A 24,007-nucleotide genomic window follows, 5' to 3' on the forward strand; every position below is an offset into this window, starting at 1 on the left:
CTCAGGAGGCTTCTCGGAGACCTACGCCGCTCTGTGCGACTATAATGGCATCAGCTGCAAGGAGGAAGTGCAGTGGGTAAGAGCAGTGGGACTGAGTCTGTTTCCCTCTGAGTGCTTTTGAGTGTTTACATACTGCGCTGAACACGAAATGAGAGAGGGGGGGGGGGGAGGTCACACACTGTATCAAACATGCTCATGTGTCCTGTTGCCCCCAGGACGTGGACACCATCTATCACTCCCAGGACAACCGGGAGTTTAACCTGCTGGACTTCAGCCACCTGGAGAGCAGGTGAGGGACGACAGGCAGCCGGACTCTGTCCAGCTCATCTCCACAATATCTGACCTCCTCTATCTCATGATTCTATCTTTTCCAGGGATTTAGCAGTTATTGTTGCATCAATGGCGTACAACACCTGGTTTACTAAGCTGTACTGCAAAGACCTGCGCATAGTACGTATGAGCTTCTCTCGATTACCGTACTGTGTCTGCTGAATTACAGGTGAAGCCTTTAAGCAAAAGCTGTTGAATAGTTTAGTTTGAGTTTTTCCTTTTTTTCCTTCAGGGGTCAGAGGTTACAGAGCAGGTCCTGCATACAGTCAGCAAATCGTCCAGCCTGGAGGAGATCACTCTGGAGAACGCAGGGCTCAAATCGTAAGTTGGGATTCCTCTCGCAACTTCTGTCAATCTTCTGTAAACACTGTGATCTTAAAGGTTCACTCCACCAATGAAGCTCGGGCTACTATGTTTGAGTTTGAAAATGAATCAACTCTGCTTCAGATACGTCTAGCGTCCTCACTACTCCTGAGTCCTCCTGGGTCTGAGTGTTAGTCTGGACGAGCAGAAACAGAAGCGTTTAGAAACGATGACGGTCTTTTCTGTCACAATATAGCCCTCGCTGATTTGTCAGGCTCCTATTACATGGTCAGCATTAGCCTTGGCTACAAATGTAGCGTGACATGGATAATAAATTACAGCTGTTGTGCAGTTAAATTCAGCAATTTACAGTAATGCAACTGCCTATATATGTAGGTGACAAGCTGTTATTCGAGCAATTCTTGTAAACACTGGCACGTGCTTGCCCAGTGTACGTGAGTGGTGGATTCAGAATGATACGGAGCCAAAACTGAGAACATTTTAGTTTGAAAATTCTGTTTTTTAAATGAAAACCTAGTGGTATGGGTTAGCCTCAGTTTGCTTGTCTAAGGTGTTACATTAGCCGGTTAGAACAACGGTGAAACATTTTCTGAGGCTCCTAAAGGAAACTTTCTGTCGTCTGATAAATGATCCTGTTGATATTTCAGCCTCTGCTGCTTCAATCTTGCCATTTTTCTTTTGAAACTGAAAGGGCAAAGCTAACTCTCCGGATGCAGTGATCCAATACTGATTTGAGATACATCAGACTGATGCTCACTCAAATTGTTGGATTGCTGTAATGGTTCCTGCTTTTCAAATGTGAGAACTGCCTCTCCTTGTCTCACACTTTTGCAGATTAAATATTTTTTCACAAGCAGACATTTGAAGACCTGACTTTTGGCTGTCAGAACTTGTGATGGGAACTTTCACTCATACTAGGTTGAAATAATCAGCAGAATAATTGATACTACTAAGGAATGTATGTTTTTCCTGTCGGTGTGTAACTGTGGTTCCACTTCACAGAGATTTCCCACAGAAGATGTCAGCTGCTCTTTCAGAGAACCCGTCCTCTGTCATCCACTCGCTCAACTTGTCCCACAACTCACTGGACAACCAAGGTACAATCAAGCATCAGCTTCTCTCTCTCTCTCGTAGTGTATTGTGGCTGATTTTAACCTGAGGATCAGGTCTATTACTGACTACTTGTGGATCAAAATCTTACCTTGTTAAAACGTTATAGTTTTTAAATGTTTATTTTCTTATACAAAAGAACATAAACACACAAAATCCTTTTTTAATATTTCAGTTTCCATATTGTGACCGCATGTGACCAATTAACTCTCACTGCTGGTGATACTAAAAACTCATCTGTCTCTCAAACTGTCTCAGAACAGCCAAAGATGGTCCGATGCAAACCATCAGAAGCAAATAGTCCCACAGAAATAAAATCAAAATAAAAAGGTTTAGTTTTGAAATAGTGTGTTCTGCTTTGGTACTTCAGCATTTAACCAGGCCCAACAATCTCTAGGAAAACTAGAATGACACTGAATAGAGCCTAAACCTCTGTCAAGGCCCAACAATCCCCTTAAATTAAATCAAGCCTCATAGCAAATAAGTTGGTAGTGACAGGTTTCTAAAACAATGTGTAACCATACAGTGGCTGAAAAAAACTACACCCCTGTGAAACCACATTTAAATCCACTAGATCCACATTTGAATTTGGAACCACACAAAACTGGACACAAGGGTCACAAATACATATCTGGGAAAATGTTGAAAAACAACATAAATTGCAATGTTAAAGAGAGATAGAATAAATTCCTGGTAATCCATTTCGTAGTTTTTGTGTTGTCCTGTGAACTGACAGACAAACAAACAAATGCTGATGAAAACAAAGCCTTGGCAGAGCTTGGCGGAGGTAGTCACTGTAGAGTACAGGCTGCAACAGAACAGGAAATTACATGTCTTAGTGACGGGTGAATGAAAAGATCACACAAAAACACAAGTGAATGGTTCCTTGTCTCATTTCCAAGTATCTAATGTTTCTGTAGCTCAGTCTTTCTCCCTCTTTGTGCACGTTCTGCAGGTGTGTCCAACCTAATACAGCAGGTGTGTCGCCTCAGCAAGGGACTCCGTCTACTCAACCTCTCCAAGACCTCGCTCACCTCCAAAGGTTTGAGCCCCTCGCCCTTCTCTTCCCTCTCTGTTTTCACTCTCTGTCGCTCAATAGAAAAGAGAGTTTGCAGGATTTGCTACAACACACAGACACTAATTCACAAACATCACGTGGAATTGAGTTCATTCGCCTGTCAGAGCTCGGCGTGGAAGACACTGGAGGTTAGAGAACACGAAGAGCCACAAAGCCCCAGATGATTCTGTGCTTTGTGTCATGTTTCGGGAAACGGCTGCGCCTCCATGTTGACTCACGAGGTCTCGTTCTGCCCTGCAGGCTGCGTGCCTCCTGTCATTGTCTCGACTTACCATGCACCCAGTGGAGAATTTAAATATTAGATTGAAGCAGGCAGATACGATGCTCCGCTTCCCATCACATTCACATGATACCTGCTGCTGCAGATGTGTATGAATAATGTAAAGGCACAAAATGTTTTGAAAGTGCTCTCTGTCGTTTTAATATTGTACAACTTCTTCCTCTATCCCCGTCTCACTCTTACCCTCTTTTTCTCCCCCTTTTATCCATCTTCCCTGCATGAGTCTACCTCAGTCTGCCCTCCCCTTCTCTACTCTTTTCTCTACTCTCTACTCTTCTCCTCTCATCTCATTACTATATACCAACCCACTGTCCATCCCTTTACTGGCTTTACCCCATGCACGGACTTTACCACTACATATTTTTATATATTTATATATTTATATATGTATATATTTTTGTAATTTATATATATATATATATATATATATATATATATACATATTTTTTTTTTTTTTTTTTTTTTTATTGTACTTTCCACTCCAGCAGCACAAGAACACTTCCCTACTGGACACTGACACAATCACATCATTGCATTCCATTCCTGTATCTGTATATATATTCTCCGTATGTGATTCATGTATGTATGTCAGTGTGGTGTTTAAGTGTTAACTGTATAAGCTACTGGATGTTCTAAATTTCCCTCGGGATTAATAAAGTATCCATCTATCTATCTATCTATCTATCTGCACCCCCATCCCACCTCCTCGCCTCTCTCCCCCTCTCTCTCTCTTTCTCTCTCAGGAGTGGTGTCTCTCTCTCAGGCTCTGTGCTCCAGCGACGAGTACTCCAACTCTCTCCTGCACCTGGACCTGAGCAAGAACCCCGGTGTCCTCTCGGGGGAAGATGCCTCGGTCAGAAAGCACACCCCATCTGGAAAACACACACACACACACACATGCTGTTCCATTTTTACCCCACTTTTCCTGCTCATGACGATGCTGCTTTCTTTCTTTTCCTCCGTCTCTGTTTGCAGAACTTGTATCTCTTCTTGTCTCAGCCCAACTGCCTGGTCCATTTAGATCTGTCAGGCACAGATTGCGCCGTAGACTCAGTGAGTGTTTTCAATGGCTTTGGGGTTATGATCAAATTTTGATGTGCCATGTTAAAAAAGAAATGCATTGCTCTCTCTGTGTGCAAGATTAACTGTCTCCACCCTGTGTCTAACGCAGCTATTTGGGGCTCTTCTGAGGGGGTGTTGCGCTGATCTCTCCTTTCTGAATCTTTCCAAAAATTCCTTCTCCCACAGGTTAGTCATATCTTTTAAGAGTCTCTGAAAAAATAAACCCTGTGGCAAATCCAAATCTAGGAAGACATATCTTCTTTTCTTTCATCCTAAAAGCCTGCTCCATTCTCTCTGTCTCCCTCCCTCGTTCTTTTTAGTTTTTGTCTGTCATTATCTTCATCTCCTGCTTAATGGGAAATCAGAAATGAGCTTTGTGGCAATCATTGAAACACAGACTTCCTATCTGTGGGTGTGTCCACCGCCGTTTAAAACCACAACTCTCGCCGCCGCCTGCATAGATAAGACTCATGAATATTTAAGCGGAGCTATCTATCATTTGACCCCACTTACAGCAAAGCCATACTCTCTTCATTTCTCTCTCTGTGTCAGTGCTGTGTGTTCAGCCCCAGCTCTCATATTTACCCAAACACTCTGACTTCATCTCTTTTGTGTGGCCGGGCACGTCCCCTCTAACAACTCTTTTTTATCTTTTCACTCCTATGCCTCCTCTCTTTCATCTCGTTCTATTTTTTTGTCAATTCAACAGGAAAGTGAAGGACACGCTGCCGTTGTTCCGTCAGTTCTTCAGCTCGGCCTTCAGCCTCACTCATGTCAGCCTGGCCTCTATGAAGCTGCCCTCTGATGTTCTGAGGTACTTTCAGTGTTACGTCTTATTACCACTACATATCTGCTCCCTTTTAAGTAAACACCTCCACACTCCATGCTTGATTTGGACATATTCAGCTGAATCAACAAGGTGATTATTCCCCCAATGTGACACACACTTTCTCCACTTCCTGTCTCAACAGGGCTCTCCTTGCTGGGTTAACCGCCAACCCTCATATCAACGACCTTCATCTGGACATCAGTGGCTGTGAGGTGAGAATTCATCCCTGGAGCTCTGTTCACCTCAACTTGAAGTTCAAGTTAAAGGGATGTGTTTTTCTCTCCATTGATAGTGGTAACAATTTAAATATATATATTTTCATTTATCACAGTTAAACAACACCCAAGTCATGAGCTTAGCCTTGATCAACTCGGATCAAATCATTATATGTAACATGAAAGACCTAAATATCAGTCCCCTAAACCTGTATTCAACTATTCTCTGAGAAATCAATGAAAATGTTGAAAAAAAAACAATGTTAAAGAAAGTGAAAAACCAATCCCTGGATCCAGCCCCTGATCTGCATTCAATTTGAATGGGTTCCTCCATGACCTGTGCCCCACCTTTCCACCAAGTGTTGTTGAAATCTGTTGAGTAGTCTTACGTAATCCTTCTTATAAATAAGAAAACGCAATTTGAAAATATTTGTCAAATAAACCAAGTGGAGTAGAAAGCTCAATAATTTACTTATTCATACTTAATAAAGTGTGATTAACTAAGTAAGTAAGTAGAGTTATTGTGGCAACATCGTATGAAGCATAGTACTAATGTACAGTTCTTGAGTGAGTTCCCCTATTGAGTTTCACTACACCACTACCGCCTGTGGTTTAGTAGCAGCACCTGTTGAATGTAGTGAAATGCACATATAATATTCTGGAGAAATGTCTGGTTTAACTACCCCATGCTTTTAATCTGAAAATCTTTGATTATGCTCATTTTAGTAAGTGGGCTGATTAAGTTGTTTCAAAGCTCCACTTTGCTCCTGTTTGTATGCAGAAACAGCTCAGCCTCACTTTGGGGATTTGTTCTGAGCGTAACTGTGTATCTTTATTTGTATTAGTGAAGCTAATAAGAAGAGAAAGTATTTTTCTCTACCACTGAGCAGAGCTGCTGAAGAGCACACGCCAAGCACTTACAGCTCAACAAACCTTTAGAAACCTCTGGACTTCCTGCAGAGACATAGAAAAGACACTCATCATTTTTGCCTCACTCTGGAAAATAGAACAAAACCTCAAAGACTGAGCTAAATTGTCTCTGATCTATGATCAAGTTTATTTTTTTACTGTCTCTCTCTCTCGCCAGCTGAGGACTGCAGGAGCTGCTGTTATCCAGGAATTCTTCCCACGGGTCTCCTCCATTGCCACTCTGGATATCTCAGACAATGGTACAGTGGCACAATGCAGCACATCTCACTGTGACCCTGTGAGTGGGTTGTTAATGGATCACGTCATGTTGAGCTTTATATATTTGTGTGTGTGTGTGTGTGTGTGTGTGTGTGTGTGTGTGTGTGTGTGTGTGTGTTGACAGGTCTAGATGCAGACTTGCTCACAGTGCTCCCAGCACTCTCCAGACATCCTTCCCTCAAAAACCTTCATCTGGGCAAGAACTTCAACATCAAACACAGGTGCTGATGTTTTTTTTGTTACTCAGCTTTAACTGCAGTTTGTGTGTGTGTGTGTGTGTGTGTGTGTGTGTGTGTGTGTGTGTGTGTGTGTGTGTGTGTGTGTGTGTGTGTGTGTGTGTGTGTGTGTGTGTGTGTGTGCGTGTGTATGTGTGTGTGTGTGTACTGAAACGAGAGCGTGCGTGCACCAAATGTGCCAGCTCGATTTTTTTGTACTTACATTTTTTCAAACGGCTGCCGCTCCTCGGGCGGACAGCTCACTAGCAGGAGGTAATTAGTCGTGCTGGCTCACTCAGCGTCGTCTCGGTGTTTGTCTTCATGGTTTGTGTCTGCAGGGTTCTGGATGAGGTCCTGCAGAAGCTGGTTCAACTCATACAGGACGAGGAATGTGTGAGTGATAACGCAGGAGAAGTCTGCTCCAATAAAAACATACTGTGAGATGCACATTTGTCGGCAGTTTTGCTACATAACAAATCAGCCAAATAATGTCAAAACGTATTTTAAATGAAGAGAAATGAGGATAAAAGTTAATTTCTTACTCTTGCTCCTCTGCTCTGGTTTCTTGGCCACTGTCTTGTGTTATATTTCACAGTAGATGTGTCACTGCTGCTCTGTTATCCCTGTGGCCATGGTGTCTCTATCGCTACATGCACACATAGTAAATAATTCATACATACAGCATGTAAAGCTTCATCACTGCATTTTATCCCATTGGTTTTTCCCTCTTCTCTTCACCACTCAGGCCCCAATCCCCCCGCCCTCTGCCTCATTTATTCCTCAATTCCCCCACGGCACATTTAAACACATGTGCCTCTTTCATGCTCACTTCCCCCTCTCCCTCTCCAGGCCCTGCAGTCTCTGTCCCTGTCCGACTCGCGCCTGCGCTCCCGGGGCACCATGCTGGTCAACGCCCTGGGCAGCAACACCTGCCTTAGGAAAGTGGACCTGAGCGGGAACAACATGGACGACATCGGAGCCAAGATGCTGAGCAAAGCGCTGCAGATCAACACCACCCTCAGGTGAAGGACAGGACTGAGAGAGGGAGGATATTTCTGCGGCGTAACTTATGTGTCTGCTCTATATGAGGGCTTATATCACCTTATGATTTTTTTCCTGCAGGAGTGTGACTTGGGATCGCAACAACACATCCGCTGCAGGATTTCTCGATGTGGCCCGAGCACTTGAGCAGTAAGAGCATGAACGCATCATTGATGTTTATTTTATACGCTGGAATCTAGGCTTTAAATAAGAAGATACCTTATACACCAGCTGCAAGAGCCCTAATGATCTTAAGAGACTGTGTTAGATTAATGTTTAGAACATTGAACCAGGTGCAAATTTGCAACATGAGTTGTGCAAATTGTTGCTTCCCACTCTGCTATCTGAAATAGTCCAGACTCACCTTTAGGCTAAAGATGACATGGTTACACAGATCAAAGTATTACTCACACTCGTTGCATGGCATAGGCAGGATATTTTGGGATGAGTTCTGTCCAGTGGGGATATTAACCCAAACTAACCCTTGTCTGTGTAACCCAGTTTATTTTCTCCTTTTAGTCTTTCTATGTCTCCATTAATAAATCAACCTCCTCTTCTTCTTCTTCTTCTTCTGTTCCCTCTCTCAGTAATTTCACGTTGCAATACATGCCTCTCCCCCTAAGTGACATCAGCCAGGCGTACCGCAGCGCCCCCGAGAGGACAGAGCAAGCACTGACGAAGGTCGGCATCATAGACGAGCCATTGTCACGTTTTCAATTTCAGGAAGGAAACAGTTGAATTCAAACAAATTCAACAAAAGATGTGGGAGATAAAATCTCTCATGTTATCAAAAGACATTTTCATCTTTTTTTTCATAATTTTTACCACCAACATGCGGATCATGAATGAGCAGAATTTCCAAGGTTCTGACAGAGAAAACAAAATGAAGGACAGAGTAAATCTGAGGCTCTACAAGAAGTGTGTCTGGTAAAAGCCCAACCCTTTTAATAAAGAGATATATGACCATAAAACCCTGCCACTGTAGAACATAGTGCAGCTCAGTGCAGATCCCAAAAGCTTGTCCACAATGATCTCAGTCCCATTGTATGTCTATTGGCTGAGTCATCATAGCCTTCAGTTTCTTTAAGAAAACAAGGTACTGATAAGTTCTCTGCAAAGGCTCTTGAAAAAAATTGATTCTTGGAAATAGAAACAATAGCAATGTTAATATTAAGAATGACTCAGCATGAAACGTAATGTGCAGCCAACAGCTTCTTTCCCTTTACACTCGGAGGGAGTAAGTTATAGAAAAAGTTCAAGGCAGATTTGCGTTCTAAGTTCATGTTCAAGTGTCATCAAGCCGTATTTCAAATTGGACCCTTTTTTAAGGATCTATAAAATGAATAAAGCTCCCTAATTTTACCTCAAATCTTACTTTACAGAGAGCGTCAGTGGTCAAGTTAAAGTAAAGGAACACAAACAATAAAAAAGTAAAATAAAACTGCTTTTGGTCTTTTACTGGTGTTAAGGAAGCATCCGTTAATCTGCTGTTGATCTTCCCAACCTCATTTCGGAGACATCATTTAAATGTTAGGGTTTGTTAGATGGATTAATTTATTTCCCTCTGCTACAATCTGCGGGTTGCATCATCATCATATCATTTTTTTAAATCCATCTATCCTTCTCATATTCTCCCTCTCCTCTCCCCCTCTGGTGTGTAGATCCAGCGCGCTCTGGTGAGGAACAACCAGACCCAACGCTTCTCCCAGCGACAGGCTCTGCGGCTGCACCAAGGCCTGGTCACGAGCACGGCCGAGCAGGTAGCACCAATCTGTGTGCGCGCCCCTCTGTGTACATTTATTTAATGTTTTATGTGCGTTTACACTCAACACCCTTCCCTGCCCATCTGTTTCCAAGGTGATGGAGCGCCTCTGTGTGCGTGTGCAGCAGCAGGTGTGTGTGTTACGAGGTGCCGGGGAAGTGGAGGAGATTCAAGCTGCTAAACAAGTGCTAAAGGAGGCCAGGAGTTCCCGTGCTGTGAGTGATATGGAATGCGTGAGCGTGGTTTTTTCTTTTACTGCTGCGCTGAAGTTGAATTAATCCTCTGTTGTCTGGTGCTCCAAGCTGTACCCTTCACTGTGTGAGCTGGCTCATGTGCTGTCTGTGGACGGGCCGGTGCGGCAGCGGCTGGACTCTCTGGCTGGTGAACTTGCCAAAGCTGCAGATCAGGAGCTTCAGGTAGATCCAACAGCTTCTTTTCACTCTGTGATCCACAGCAGATGAGTGAGTGTCTGATAACCATCGTCCATTGCAGGTGATCGTCGACTCTATGGTGTCTCTGTGTCGCGAGCTCTGTCCTTTATCTTCTTCTGCGGCGGAGAGATTGAGTCCTCCTCTCTCGTCCGTATCAGAGCGCGTGTCCATCCCTCGATCTGCCATTCGGACAGCGCTCATGGAAAGAGCAGCGCAAGACATCCACCGAGCTTTAGAGTAAGAGGCTGAAGCGGAGAAGGGAAGGAGGGAGAGCAGCAGTAAAGGATTGCAGCAATAAGTCTGAATTTGATAAGCAGGTTATTGATTTGCTCTCACTTTTACCAAACCTTTTCCTCTCTTGTCTCCCTCTCTCTCTCTAACCCAATCTCCTGCAGGGAAGTGAAGCTGTCAGTCGTTTCCTATCTCACCAACTCCATTGTGGACCAAATCCTTCAGGAGCTCTACACCACCCATAAAACCCTGGTAAATATAAAGCAACTACCGCAGAAGTTTGTGAGACACAGAGTAAATGAGTCAAAATGTTTTAAGAGTTCTGTCTGTTTCAGACACGGCAGGTGTCACACCTTAAACGGTGGGATGGCATGTGTGAAGACGGAGCAGGTTGGAGATTGAACAGACACAGAGACTCCCTGGACATCACAGATGAGGAGCTTGGCACCAGCATAGTAAGTGTGGACATGTGTGTTTTTCTCAGAAAAAGTGCAGTACCAGTTCTAAACATACTTGTAATGGGCTGTTTGCTTGTGGTCCTGTGGTAATGCTGGTGGGAGTATTCATTTTGAAACTGTTAAAGTGACCTGCATGTTGTCCTGACATTAGTTTTCTTGTGTCCCTGTCATCGTCAGTTTCTTCCTTTACATTGTCTAAGACATGCTTCTAATGAAGGGTGGAAATCATGTTTTTTATCAATATCTTAAAGATAAACCAGTTGGTTTACATGATGAACACAATACTACGACAGGAACATGCTCATTCAATTACATTGAATAAAAAGTGAAAGAAATTCTTACCTGAATGTCAGTTGATACTCTGGCTAGAAAGTATGGACGCCAAGTGAACCAGAAAACAAATTAATAGGAAAGCTCTTGAGAAACCAAAAGAGCAGCTCAATATTTACAAGTAAGGAAGTAAAACTGCAGTAAACCGTTTCTCTGACACTATTTCAATAATCTGCCAAAAGCCAAGGGCCCTTTTAATCACATACAGCTCAGTCATTACCCTCCCATACGACTCCAGCCTTGATGTCTCCTCTAAAACCTGTGTGGAATTTAAAACATTTTCATTCTTCATAAAGCTGAATCTATTGGAGCACTTATTTATTTCCCAGCTCTTTTTGCAGAATAACGCTGTTAATTCACAAGTTAAACCAATTTATCTCAATGATTTATTTGAAAAAATGTCTCCAGGTAGATGTGAATATTATGCCCTCCAAAATCTCTTTTAATAAACAGTTTGGACACTGTTGGTTAACTGTGTTATGGGTCTCTCACAGCAGGTGCTCACGCTGTGTTTCAAACAATCATCCACTCTTTACAAAACAGATTTGAATGATTCTTATCCGATATGAAAACCAATTACTTGGGTAAAGTCTTCTGGGAAAATGTGATAAATCTACCTGTCCTGTATTTAATTAACAGTAATGTATATTTGGGTGAATTAAACCAATTTGAATCTGCTCTTAGCTCATGATGCTGGTCTCAATTACACTTTATTGATTGTTAACATCAGCTAGTATCTTCTGTGGAGTCTCTTAAGGATACGTCTCAGGCCCCATTATTTTCTTGCTTTGCATGCGTCCTCTTTAAATGACTTAGACATGTATTTACTTTCAGTGATAAGCTTACAATATCATATCCTGTTGTATCTCTTAGTCAAACCAAGAATAGGTAAATCAAACTCATATGGACTTGAAGAGATGTTGAAATATTGCACGTGATATTGATTTCAAGTGATGATGACCAGCATTGTGCATGAACTTAGCTTTCATGAACAAATTTTTTTTTTTTCTTCAACTGGGAAAACATTATATTATAAATGTGTCCTGCCATCCTATGACCTGGAGGAAATTATACAGTTTCTTCAGTGTTTTTCATCTTTCCACTTTGTCCCAGTGGGTGTTTGTTATATTACATTCTCTGTTTTTACATGTTCCATTTGTCAGCCTGTGCTTGAAATTTGTTCATCACTTAACTTAGCATGCATGGTTTCAAAAAGTAAAGTGACTCGATTTGACAAAGCTCCACTCTGATTTGCCTAAAGCGAGTCTTGTACCATTTGTGCTTGTTGACATGTTTTCTTGTTCCTGCTTGCCTGTCTTACTCTACTCTCATATCGTTTTTTTATTTTTTTCTCTCCCAGGACACAATAGCCATTAAGAAGCACAGCTCGAGAACAAGACGAATACGACCTGTCTCCACAAGACTGAGTAAGTAGTGCGGTCTATCCTTTTATCCTCCTCATGCTCCTCTTTCCAGTCTCACTCTGACCCCATCTTGTCTCTTTCAGGGCCCATTAGTGTGTTTCTATAGCGTCTTTTTTCCGTTTCCCATCAGTCCATCTGAGAAGACTTTTAATGGCTGTTTTAATCTCGCCTGAGCCAAGTCTGAGTCACTGCGGTCGCTGATTGTTTTGACTTTGAAGCGGAAATTATGGTTTCTTGTAATTCCCCCATCTCGTCTTAGTCACTGGGCCTATACTCGGTCTCTTGCACTCAAATCCTCTGCAATCCTTTCATTCCTCTTCCTTTCTGTCAGGTCTGTGTGATGACTCCAGCTCCTCTCCACCCCCCTCTCTGCCATCGTACTCATCGCCACTGTCCCGCTCGGCATCATGGGAGGGCCTGTCAGAGCTACCTACACAGGGCTTGCCTCTGCTTCATGTGACACGGGTTCGGCCAAGACCGCCACGGAGGCATAAAGGAGGACACGTCCCCGCTGAGACAGTAAGGCTGATCTTTCTGTCTGTCTGTCTGTCTGTCTGTCTGTCTGTCTGTCTGTCTGTCTGTCTGTCTGTCTGTCTGTCTGTCTGTCTGTCTGTCTGTCTGTCTGTCTGTCTGTCTGTCTGTCTGTCTGTCTGTCTGTCTGTCTGTCTGTCTGTCTGTCTCTCTATCTCTCTATCTGTCTCTCTCTCACTGTCTCTCACTCTGTCTGTCTGTCTGTCTGTCTGTCTGTCTGTCTCTCACTCTGTCTGTCTGTCTGTCTGTCTGTCTGTCTGTCTGTCTGTCTGTCTGTCTGTCTGTCTGTCTGTCTGTCTGTCTGTCTGTCTGTCTGTCTGTCTGTCTGTCTGTCTGTCTGTCTGTCTGTCTGTCTGTCTGTCTGTCTGTCTGTCTGTCTGTCTGTCTGTCTGTCTCACACTCTGACTGTCTCTCTCTTACTCTGACTGTCTGTCTGTCTGTGTATAACTCTCCCACTCCCTAATGTCCGTGCCTGCTGGCAGGAGTTCCTGTCTGTGTCAGAGGTAATCTATACAAAGTGGATGGCTGCAATTGGATTATGTCATCTCACTGAAGTCATGTAATCCATTTGTTTTATTGCATATGGAACATTTACAAATGAAATCTACTGTGAGTAATCTGACCTCTCTAAAAGGGCCTTAAATGTGTGTGTGTGTGTGTGTGTGTGTGTGTGTGTGTGTGTGTGTGTACGTGTGTGCAGCACTGCAGTGAAAATGGGGGAATCAGCCCTCTTGATGATGGACTGCCTGACTTCTACACTAAAAGAGTGCTCCCTGATAGGTGAGAGTTGTTCCACTTGTGCCTCTAAAATTATTGTTGCCATTTACGACTGTATCTCCTGTGGAGAAAAGAAAAGTCCACGAAAATGACTCCTCTATTTCATCCTCAGATATTGCGATCGTTTTGTTTTTCTCTGTTTTGCACCTGTCATGATTCAAAAATGTCATCAGCATGCTCACTTGCTCGCTGTGATCTTTCCAGACATTTCCTTGGTGTATTGTCACATGGGCTCACTCTACCATTCACTGTAAACTTTACCAGGGAAAGGTCTGGAAAATCAGGGGAAATTTCACATAGAGTCGATCACAGTGAGCACTAAAAGAGAAGTTTCAGCTGAGCAGCAACATTTAACAATAAACACAAGAAGAATTCATGTTTACTTATTTTTACTCCCTTGGGTTTCATTTTCAATGGAAATGTTTGATTTCAGACCATATAAATCATTGATTCATTAATTCTTTAATTTGGTGTCAGAACCCTGAGCTCTGACAGATCTTTACTTTTGCCTTATTTTAATTGGCTCTGTCAAGTTCTTATTTTTCATGATTCAAGAAGACTGTTCCCCTGAGCTTTGTCAGCCTTTGAATTAATCTCATGGCAAGGTCTGGCTTGTTTGGCCCTGTATTTATAGGGAGAAGGTTTTAGTTGATTCTGTCCTCTTCAGTTTAAACCTACACTTAGTCACTGATTAGTTTGGGTGGAGCTGCTGGTGTTGTTCTTACTGGGCCTGACTGGTTCATTGATGCCGGATTTCATTAGATGTGTAGTAAATCTGCTTTTTAAATGAATGTTTGGTCAGTCAGCAGTATTATAAAGTCTACTCAGTTTAGAATTAATGAGCTTCAACAAGCAGAGCCAGCAGTGTGACCCTTTAAAATGTAGATACAGCAGTTCGGTGAGTGTTTATTTTTCAACTCATTGTTTTTGATAGGATTACACCTATTATATAATATAAACAAGTGCACTTTTAAATCAAGAGATGTAACCTCCATGCTCATAGTGTAGAAGCAGAGTGGAGAAACCCTTGACTTAGACGACTGTGATGGATATATCACATCCACACAGAGATGACTCATATGTGGACACAGACACACACACGATGACTGTTCTGGACCAGACCGTGTGTGTGACACTCGGCCTCTCTCACCTCTTTCAGTCAGCTCTCATCTCTGCACAAAGCTCACTCTCTGCGGAGGAAGAAGAGGAGAAACATGCTCGCCATCTTCAGTTTCCGCAAGAACCGCAACCAAACTCTGCCCACTCAGGGGCCTCAGGAGTCTGAAGCAGAGAGCTACGGAGATGGGTGTCACACTGTTTCTACAGCACCCACTGGGTTTGTGGATAACAACACGCGAGCACACAGACACACACACAAGCACACACATATACACTACAGGTGCAGGGCAGTGATCAGCTGAAATGATCTCTGAAACAATCTTGCCTTTTTTGCCATAAACTAGTTGTGACTCCCTCCCAAGCACAGTCAGACAGCAAATGGTTTTCTTCTACGGGTCTTTAATGAAGACTTGTTCTCCACATCAAACCGTGAAAACTGGGTAATACACGGTAACAAACACATAACATACAACGTTAGACAGTTAACAACACAGTATCAATGATTACAATCAAACTTAAAGTAAATGACAAACAGACAAAAATACCTCGTTGGCTGCATGCACTGAAAAGGAATCTTCTTAACTTCTAAGAAGTCTTAAACATGTGTGGGACCACCTCAGCTTGCTTCCCTGTGTGTCACCACCTCTGCTTCCTTCTCTGGCTCTCTCCCTCTCCCAGGAAGCTCCGCCTCTTACAAGCAGCTCAGCCAAGGCTTCAAAATAAAAGCCTTTACTCTAATGTCACAATAATGCTATATACAAGAAACAAAATAAACATTAGAAAACCTTTACAACATAAAGCAATACAGTGGCAACAGTTACACTCCCACCAAATCACAAAACCTTACTCTGAGATTTCCTCATACATACTGACTGTTGCAGTTAAAGTCTTTGACCTTAAAACATTACACATCTGACATTAACCATTACATATGGAATGCAAAGATAAAACATTAAACTTCCATAGAATGAAGATAAACATTAGACATATTAAACTGGGTCTGCTTCAAGCAGAGTAACCAACTTATGTACAGGTCTTTCCAAGAAAACTGTCTTAGTAGTGGATTTACCCTTTTCGTTAAATGTGGTGTCACTAACTAACAAACTGACCTTTCTCACCCTGTCATCTGACCCTGGATAAACTGCTGTTATTCTGGCCAGCTTCCATTCATTACGTGGGGCTTGATCATCCTTTAAAAGCACAATGTCGTTTACTTTTAGGTTTCTTCTGTTCTTCTGCCACTTTTGTCTTGGTTGTAAACTCAAAAGATATTCTTTTCTCCATCGAATCCAAAATTCATTGGCTAGATATTGAACTCGACGCCACCTCTTTTGAAGATAAAGATCTTCCTTGATAAACTGTCCAGGTGGGGGAAGAATGATGGTGGACTTCATTGTAAGAATATGATTTGGAGTCAAAGGTTCAGGTGAGGATGGGTCATTCAAGTGTTCAACGGTAAGTGGTCTGCTATTAATGATCGCCATCACTTCATATAGAAAAGTTCTGAGAGATGAGCTATCAAGTCTTTGTGCTGACTGGTCAAGAATGGCAGTGAGAACGCTTCTTATAGTTCTAATTTGCCTCTCCCAGACGCCACCCATATGACTTGCCGCTGGAGGATTCATCAGAAATTCACATCCTAGAGCCTTTACTCTGTCTTCATCCATTCCTTTCATGAGTTCTGCAAACTCTCTTCTTGCACCAATGAAATTGGTTCCTTGGTCACTTCGAAGTTGACGAACATTTCCTCTTATAGCAATGAATGCTCTTAAGGCATTTATGAACGCATCAGTCGTCATGTCATCAAGCATCTCTATATGTATAGCTCTTGAACATAGACAGGTAAGTAAAAGTCCATACCGTTTAATGTCTTTTCTTCCTTCTTTAACATGGATTGGACCAAAGCAGTCGATGCCAGTGTAGGTGAACGGAGGACTTGTTTCCATTCTATCTTCAGGTAAGTTACCCATTTTCTGTTCTTCAGTACATCTTCTGTACTTTCGACACTTGACACATTTGAAGATGTGTGACGACACTGCACTGCTGCATCCCAGGATCCACAATCCATTAGCTCGCAGTTCGTTAACAGTCATTCCACGTCCCTGATGATGAACTCTTTCATGGAAGTGCTTGATAATTAAGTCTGATATGTGACTGTTTCTTGGAAGTATTGCTGGATGCTTCACATATGGGTGTAACGTAGCTTGACTTAAACGTCCTCCCACTCTTAGGATCCCTTCTTCATCCAAAAATGGACATAACTTGTACAGCTTGCTGTGCTTTGTCTTACAGATCACTTTCTTCACTTTCAAGCTCTTTATCTCATCTGGGAACGCTTCTTCTTGGACCAACTTAATGATAGCAATTTCTGCTTCTTTCCTTTCTTCCAAGCTTGTACTTTCATTGGTTCTTTGCTTGTCAGCTTTGTGTTCTTTAACTCGTCGTTTCAATCTGGCAACTGCTTGCACTACCCTTGACCAGTCAGAAAACTTCTCAAGGCGGTCTAAAAATGATCTGTTTTCCCTTGCCTTAGTACTCAACACAAGAGCCTTGCGGAGCTCAGGATCATCTTCCTTAACTTCTTCCACCTTGCGCGCTCTGTCAGGTAGGTCCTTTTGCCAAAGAAACTTCGGTCCGCTGAACCAATTGGAGTTCTTGAGTTGCTCTGCAGTCAATCCTCGGGACGCATGGTCGGCCGGATTATCCTCAGATGCAACGTGGAACCATTGTTCAGGCTTTGTACTTGACTTGATTCTTTGTATGCGGTTGGCTACAAACACTTGAAATCTTCTTGCATCGTTGTTTATGTAGCCGAGGACTACTGTAGAGTCCGTCCAAAAGTATTCTTGCAGGTCTTGGATTTCCAATTCATTGCGGAGCATGTCACTGGTGCGGACTGCAACTACTGCTGCACTGAGCTCCAGTCTTGGTATTGTTGTCACTTTGGTTGGTGAGACTCTTGATTTTCCCATTAATAGCGAGCAATGGACATCGTTGGACTCATTGATGACTCGCAGGTAAGTACACTCACCATATCCAGAGGTGCTTGCATCGGAAAAATTATGAAGTTCATAACTCTTAATGTTGCCAAAACTTGAAGGTAAGTAGCATCTTTTGATTTCCATTTCAGCTAGATTGGGTAGGTCTCTGATCCAGGACTCCCACTGGGGCTTTAGGTTTGCTGGAATTTCATCATCCCAGCCAATCTTTTCTCTGCACATTTGTTGAAGAATTTGTTTCCCAACAAGGACAAAAGGTGCCATGAATCCCAATGGATCATACACCGAGGCTACTGTAGAGAGCACACCTCTTCTGGTCAGTGGATTGGACTTTACTTGAACTCTGAATCTGAATGAATCAGAAGTGATGCACCATTCAACTCCAAGCACTCTCTCCATATGAGGTAAGCTCAAGGCCATGTCTTGCTCTTTAATTGTGGCACGTTCTTCTTCTGGGATGGATGCCATCACATTCTCGTCATTGGAGACAAACTTGTGGAGTCTTAGCTTGCCAGCGGAGCAAAGTTCTCTTGATTCCTTGACGAGCTGGATGGCTTCCCTCTCAGTATGAACACTTGCCAGCCCATCGTCTACGTAGAAATTTCTTTGTATGAAGTGGATCGTGTCTTCACTGTACAAACCCTGCCCTTGTGCCGCCAGATGTTTCAGGCCAAAGTTGGCACAGCCGGGAGACGAAGCCGCTCCAAACAGATGGACTTTCATTCTGTAGGTTGAGGGTGTGGTTTCCAGATTGCCATACTCCCACCATAGGAATCGTAAGTAATCCTGGTCTTCTTTTTTCACATGAAACTGATGGAACATCCTTTCAATGTCACACATCACTGCGATGGAGCCTTTTCGGAATCTACACAGGACACCCACTAACATGTTTGTCAGGTCAGGTCCGGTGAGTAGATGATCGTTAAGAGATGTTTCTTGAAATTTGGCAGAACAGTCAAATACCACGCGAATTTTCCCTGGTTTTTGCGGATGATAAACTCCATGGTGTGGAATATACCAAGCCGGGCTGTGGTCAATTTCCTCTTCAGGGACTTTCTCTGCATCGCCACATGAAATTATGTCGTTCATGAAGTTCACGTAATCTTTGTAATATGCTTCATTCTTCTTTAGCCTCTTTTGAAGACAATTAAGACGATGTGTTGCACATATCTTGTTGTTCGGTAGTTTTGGTCTTTCCTGTTTGAACGGTAATGGCATTTCGTAGTGCCCATCATCCTTTTGTGTGATGTTTTCTCTTATCTTTGACAGGAACTTGAGATCATCTTGAGACACAGGATCCTCTTCTCCAACTCTTTCTGAGAAGTCTGATTCAAGGACCTTAAGGATGTCTGAGGGGGTGATTTCTTTGACTTTGGTTCTATTCACATAGTGTACTTCTCTTTTCAGACTGACTGAGGGGTTAACTCCTGGTGTCACTTGCCTCACTACTATGCGATGGCTGATTCCGATAGCATCTCCATAATCTACACAGGCATTCCCATGGCCGACAATGCTCCACCCAAGGTCTGTGCGCTGTGCATAGGGTTCATTTTCTTCGCCAGACACAACTTCTCGTGGGAGTAAGGCTTGCGAGCAGTTGTACCCAATGAGCAGACCTACTTCACAGTCTTGTAAAGGTGCCACATTATCTTGGAGGTGTTCTAGATGGGACCAAGCTTTGGCAGTTTTAGCTGTTGGAATGTGAGTTCTGTTGGCGGGAATAAAGTCACGTGTGTAGGTTGGTGGTAAATAGACCTTCTTGTTGGAGTAAAAGCCACGGACTTGAAGGTTGTTTACTCTCTGAGAGCTTACCAGTGTTGTTCTTGAAGTCATAGTAGAGAGTTTTAACTTGACTTGCTCTTTGTCGGCCTCCAAAGCATTAGCTACTTCACTGAGAACAAAGGTCGTGTCACTTTGTGAATCCAAAAGAGCGTATGTAAGTACTTCTTTTGATGGTTGAGCGGCAGATGACAGCCAGACAGGAATTATTGCAGATGTTTGTTTCTTAGTATCCTCAAGGATTACTCTATTTGAAGTAGCTACTGCAATTGTTTCACGTTGTGTTGCTTGGGGCCTTTCCCTACTCCATTCCTGCCTTGTAGTTGACCTGTCTTGACTTGGACTTTGTGTGACTTGTGGTGCTCTTTGTTGGCTTTTGTCTCTCTCTTCATGCAGACAAGTAGGATGGCGCCTGTTGCATGTGTCGCAAACGCTCCTTTTGTTGCAACTCTTTGAGAGGTGACCGGGCCTAAGGCAACCGAAGCACAGCCTTTCAGCTTGGACAAACTTGACTCTATCTGAGACGGCCTTTTCCACAAACTTCCTGCATTTGAGCAAAGTGTGCCCAGTTTTCTTACAGAAAGTGCAGCTTTTCACACTGTCTTCATTGGAGCTTGTAGTCAGTGTCTTTGCGTTAACACTTTGATATCTTTGTTGTTTTGGCTTTTCAATTTCACCTTGTTTCAGTGACTGCAATGATGTAAGTGGGTTACAAGCAATTTTCACTTCTCTTATCAGAAATTTGACAAACTGACTAAAGGAGGGGAACTCGCTGCTTTTCTCTTCAGCTTCTATGACTTTCCGATTCCATCTTGCAGTTAGCCAGTCAGGTAACTTTAACAGTATTTTTCTGTTTTCATTGCAGTCGTTTAGAATCTCCAATGCTTTGATGTGGACCATTGCGGCCTCGCAACTTCTGAGAAAATCAACAAACTCTCTGAGCTCAAAGCTCTCCCTAGTGCCGATCCTGGGCCATGCTTGGAGTTTGTCTCTGTATGCCTTTGCAACTGTAAATGGGTTTCCATATCTTTCCTCCAAAATCTCCCATGCAGACACATAGGCAGATTCAGTCCCAAGTAGGAAATAGCCATCCAGTGCACTCTTGGCTTGTCCACTTACATATCTACGGAGGTAGTATATCTTCTCCTTATCTTGAATATTCTTCTGGTCTATCAGAGTTTGGAAAGAAAGCTTCCAGTCACTGTATTTCAATGGATTGCCACTGAATACTGAAGGTTCAGGAACTGGGATTCTGTTGGCACTTAAAGCATCTGCCAGGACCTTGACAAGCTCTGTTGTGCTTTCACTTGTGGAGGTTGTGACGGCTTGAGGGGCAGGAAACACAGGCAGGGACAGGTGTCTTGTGGGGCTCCACAGCTGGTTATCTGCAACCAACCCATGGCCTAGGATGTCTTTTGGTTCTTGGTTGTACACCTGCATTCTCGCTCTTGCTGCACTGAGCTCCTTCATGGCCTCCAAATGCTGTATTCTTCTCCGTCTTTCCTCAAGAGTTCTTTGCATAGCTGTGTGCTCTTCTTCCAGTTCAGCTTTCATTTTTGCGTCCTCGTCTTCTCTCTTTATTCTTCTCTTCACCTCTTCTGCTTCTTGCTCTAATCTACGCTTTAGAGCGGCAACCTCTTGAGCAGCAATCTTCTTTTTAACCTCTGCTTCCAGGCGCTGTATTTCCAATTGTTCTCTTTCTTGTTCTTGCAACACTTCCAGAACAGCTTGGCTTGCAGCAGCGTCGGCGGCAGCTTCTTGATGTTTCACAGAAGACCTGTTTGAATGCTCTGAGGCGCTCTTTGAGATAGAGGAGCTGCTTCTTGATTCACTCGTGCTTGAGTTCCAAAGAGAGCTTGCATTTGGCCAATCTTGTTCTTCTCTCTCTGGCGTCTTCCCACTCAGACGACTTGAGGCTTTGGACACGACGAAGTTAGAAATCTCTACACACCGATCCACTCTTCGACGCATGTCATGGTCTGGTGTTGTGACTCCGCGCAGCTCTTCATAAACACTCTGGACGTCTGCACAAAGGCCTCTGGTGTCACCGATGATATCATGAAGCAGACTGTCTGCTAATGGCTCTGATGATTGTGATAATGGCTGCTTAGCGGATTTAACTTGTGTTCTCCATTTTCGGTAAATGTAGTTAAATCTTTGTTGCAGTAGTTTAATTTTCTCGTCTTGCATTTCTTTGTCTTTCTCTGTTAGATTACGGATCCGTTCACTCCGTCTTGGCTGAGGCACTTCCTCTGGTTGGGCTTCAGTGTCTCTAGCTTGATCTTCAGCCAGCTCATTTTCACTATCCCTAACATTATCCCTTACCTGGGTTAAGGACTGACTAGGCTCTGCCATTATCGAAGGGTCTTGAATTGCTTACCCTAGCTTATGTGTAAATTGTAAATAAAAGAACTCTGGAGTATAATAAATGTCTGGATGAATTACTAAAGCTTACTCAAATCTGTATTAAATTTGTGTATCTGCAGTGTTTTAATATTTAAACTGAAAATATTATCATAAGCTATGATTATCAATAGCAGTAACTGCACTTAGAAGATGTATAAATTAAATCTCGGTTCCCTTGGAACACTTATTGAGAACTTAAACATCAAATGGAAAATAGCCTTCACTTAGTATAACAACAAAACACACTTTAAATTGACTGGCTGTAAAGTAAATGGCAAGATTCAGTTATACTTGTATAATAAGCAAATAAGTTGCATTCATCACTCACACAACAGTTCTTCAATTTTTAGCATACACAGAAACCTTTAAGCAAAACTTTAGCAAAGCCCTCTTCTTAGCCCACTCTTATTAGTGCACAAGTTCTTATGGATTTGCTTTCAAACAATTCCTCAATCAGCATGTGTGTGTGCGTCTTCAACTGTGTGAAAGTCTGTGATTTCGACTCATCTGCACGATTGTTCCAAGCACCGTAGCCACCACGTGGAGATTAGCTCGCCTAGCTTCAGACTTCTTGCTTCGTCCACTTGCGTCGACGAACAGTCCGAGTTTTCACTGTGACTCCCTCCCAAGCACAGTCAGACAGCAAATGGTTTTCTTCTACGGGTCTTTAATGAAGACTTGTTCTCCACATCAAACCGTTAAAACTGGGTAATACACGGTAACAAACACATAACATACAACGTTAGACAGTTAACAACACAGTATCAATGATTACAATCAAACTTAAAGTAAATGACAAACAGACAAAAATACCTCGTTGGCTGCATGCACTGAAAAGGAATCTTCTTAACTTCTAAGAAGTCTTAAACATGTGTGGGACCACCTCAGCTTGCTTCCCTGTGTGTCACCACCTCTGCTTCCTTCTCTGGCTCTCTCCCTCTCCCAGGAAGCTCCGCCTCTTACAAGCAGCTCAGCCAAGGCTTCAAAATAAAAGCCTTTACTCTAATGTCACAATAATGCTATATACAAGAAACAAAATAAACATTAGAAAACCTTTACAACATAAAGCAATACAGTGGCAACAGTTACACTAGTCACTTACAAACAATAAGAATGACAATTTGTTAATATCTTCAAAATTTTCCGAAGATCCAAATGTGTTTGTACAAGGAGCAATTATTCAATGATGTGTGACTTTGCTCAAAGCTACAAAACTAACAGTTGACAAGGAATGACTTAAATATGAACCAGACTGAATCAGGAGTTGTTCATGGATGCTGGACATATATTTGGCCCCTCTTTGTAAATTGTGGCCCCTTTATGGCCCCTGATTTTGAAAGATATTCAATCTGCCACTGCTGCATAACAATAACGTTGAGAAAGCGTGGCCTTGAGCATGGAACACAATGAACCAGATCATCACGAAACAGCTCATCAGAAAGAACACATTCGCTTTCCTTCCGTTCTTCTCTGGTTTTCTCTTTCCCAAACAATCCACAGCACTGAACTCCATAAACACTCGGACAAATATCAACCTAAATCTCCCTCGTTTGTTTGTTGATTTGGTAAATGGCTGATAGCTGCCAAGCCTAGGCCTGCTGATACCAGAGTATACACAGATGTCAGTGGCAGCCGGTGGCTCCGACTCTGGATCCCACAGTGAGCCAAATGATTTGAAATGAACACACGGCACGACACACACAGATTAGGACAGTAAGAGTTTTAACCAGAAAAGTGATACTTTTATAATTGCACTGCTCTCGAAGCATGTGACATTTTAGTTTGAAATCTTCTTCTTCATCTTCAGTGTCTTACTCCCAATTTCAGAACGGCCACAGAGAATGTGTACACACTCCTGCAGCCTCCGAGGTCCGCCGCCAGAGCTGGATCTCCTGGTGAAGGGGCCGATGGGAAAATGATTGATCACCACGGGAAAAACACCCTCGTCCTGAGTCCAACCACAGTGCCGGGCATCCCTCACTCAGGCGTGGGAGGAAGCAAACACCCCTTCTATTCTCCCAGAGAGGTACAGTCAGTGTGACGCGCCACTGTTTTTTTTCTGTGCTGAAAGTTTTTCACAGTTTGCTG

The 24,007-nt window shown here is 42.9% G+C and overlaps 1 protein-coding gene across 1 annotated transcript in view; it reads left to right on the plus strand.

Moving 5' to 3' along the window:
* LOC133010709 (capping protein, Arp2/3 and myosin-I linker protein 3-like) overlaps nucleotides 1–24,007 on the plus strand; it is a 35,217-nt gene that overhangs the window by 8,839 nt on the left and 2,371 nt on the right. The window contains exons 7-34 of the mRNA XM_061078328.1: nucleotides 6–76; nucleotides 216–289; nucleotides 375–450; nucleotides 563–651; nucleotides 1,657–1,751; nucleotides 2,720–2,806; nucleotides 3,866–3,975; nucleotides 4,098–4,175; nucleotides 4,294–4,370; nucleotides 4,894–4,998; nucleotides 5,156–5,225; nucleotides 6,316–6,397; nucleotides 6,541–6,637; nucleotides 6,970–7,024; nucleotides 7,481–7,653; nucleotides 7,754–7,822; nucleotides 8,260–8,353; nucleotides 9,334–9,432; nucleotides 9,530–9,649; nucleotides 9,737–9,850; nucleotides 9,927–10,102; nucleotides 10,261–10,348; nucleotides 10,432–10,551; nucleotides 12,245–12,311; nucleotides 12,640–12,827; nucleotides 13,540–13,619; nucleotides 14,776–14,952; nucleotides 23,747–23,945. Coding sequence (XP_060934311.1) covers nucleotides 6–76; nucleotides 216–289; nucleotides 375–450; nucleotides 563–651; nucleotides 1,657–1,751; nucleotides 2,720–2,806; nucleotides 3,866–3,975; nucleotides 4,098–4,175; nucleotides 4,294–4,370; nucleotides 4,894–4,998; nucleotides 5,156–5,225; nucleotides 6,316–6,397; nucleotides 6,541–6,637; nucleotides 6,970–7,024; nucleotides 7,481–7,653; nucleotides 7,754–7,822; nucleotides 8,260–8,353; nucleotides 9,334–9,432; nucleotides 9,530–9,649; nucleotides 9,737–9,850; nucleotides 9,927–10,102; nucleotides 10,261–10,348; nucleotides 10,432–10,551; nucleotides 12,245–12,311; nucleotides 12,640–12,827; nucleotides 13,540–13,619; nucleotides 14,776–14,952; nucleotides 23,747–23,945 — 2,930 coding nt within the window. The remainder of the gene's footprint in view (nucleotides 1–5; nucleotides 77–215; nucleotides 290–374; nucleotides 451–562; nucleotides 652–1,656; nucleotides 1,752–2,719; nucleotides 2,807–3,865; nucleotides 3,976–4,097; nucleotides 4,176–4,293; nucleotides 4,371–4,893; nucleotides 4,999–5,155; nucleotides 5,226–6,315; nucleotides 6,398–6,540; nucleotides 6,638–6,969; nucleotides 7,025–7,480; nucleotides 7,654–7,753; nucleotides 7,823–8,259; nucleotides 8,354–9,333; nucleotides 9,433–9,529; nucleotides 9,650–9,736; nucleotides 9,851–9,926; nucleotides 10,103–10,260; nucleotides 10,349–10,431; nucleotides 10,552–12,244; nucleotides 12,312–12,639; nucleotides 12,828–13,539; nucleotides 13,620–14,775; nucleotides 14,953–23,746; nucleotides 23,946–24,007) is intronic.

The sequence above is a fragment of the Limanda limanda genome, chromosome 9 (genome assembly GCF_963576545.1).
Source record: "Limanda limanda chromosome 9, fLimLim1.1, whole genome shotgun sequence".
Lineage (NCBI taxonomy): Eukaryota > Metazoa > Chordata > Actinopteri > Pleuronectiformes > Pleuronectidae > Limanda > Limanda limanda.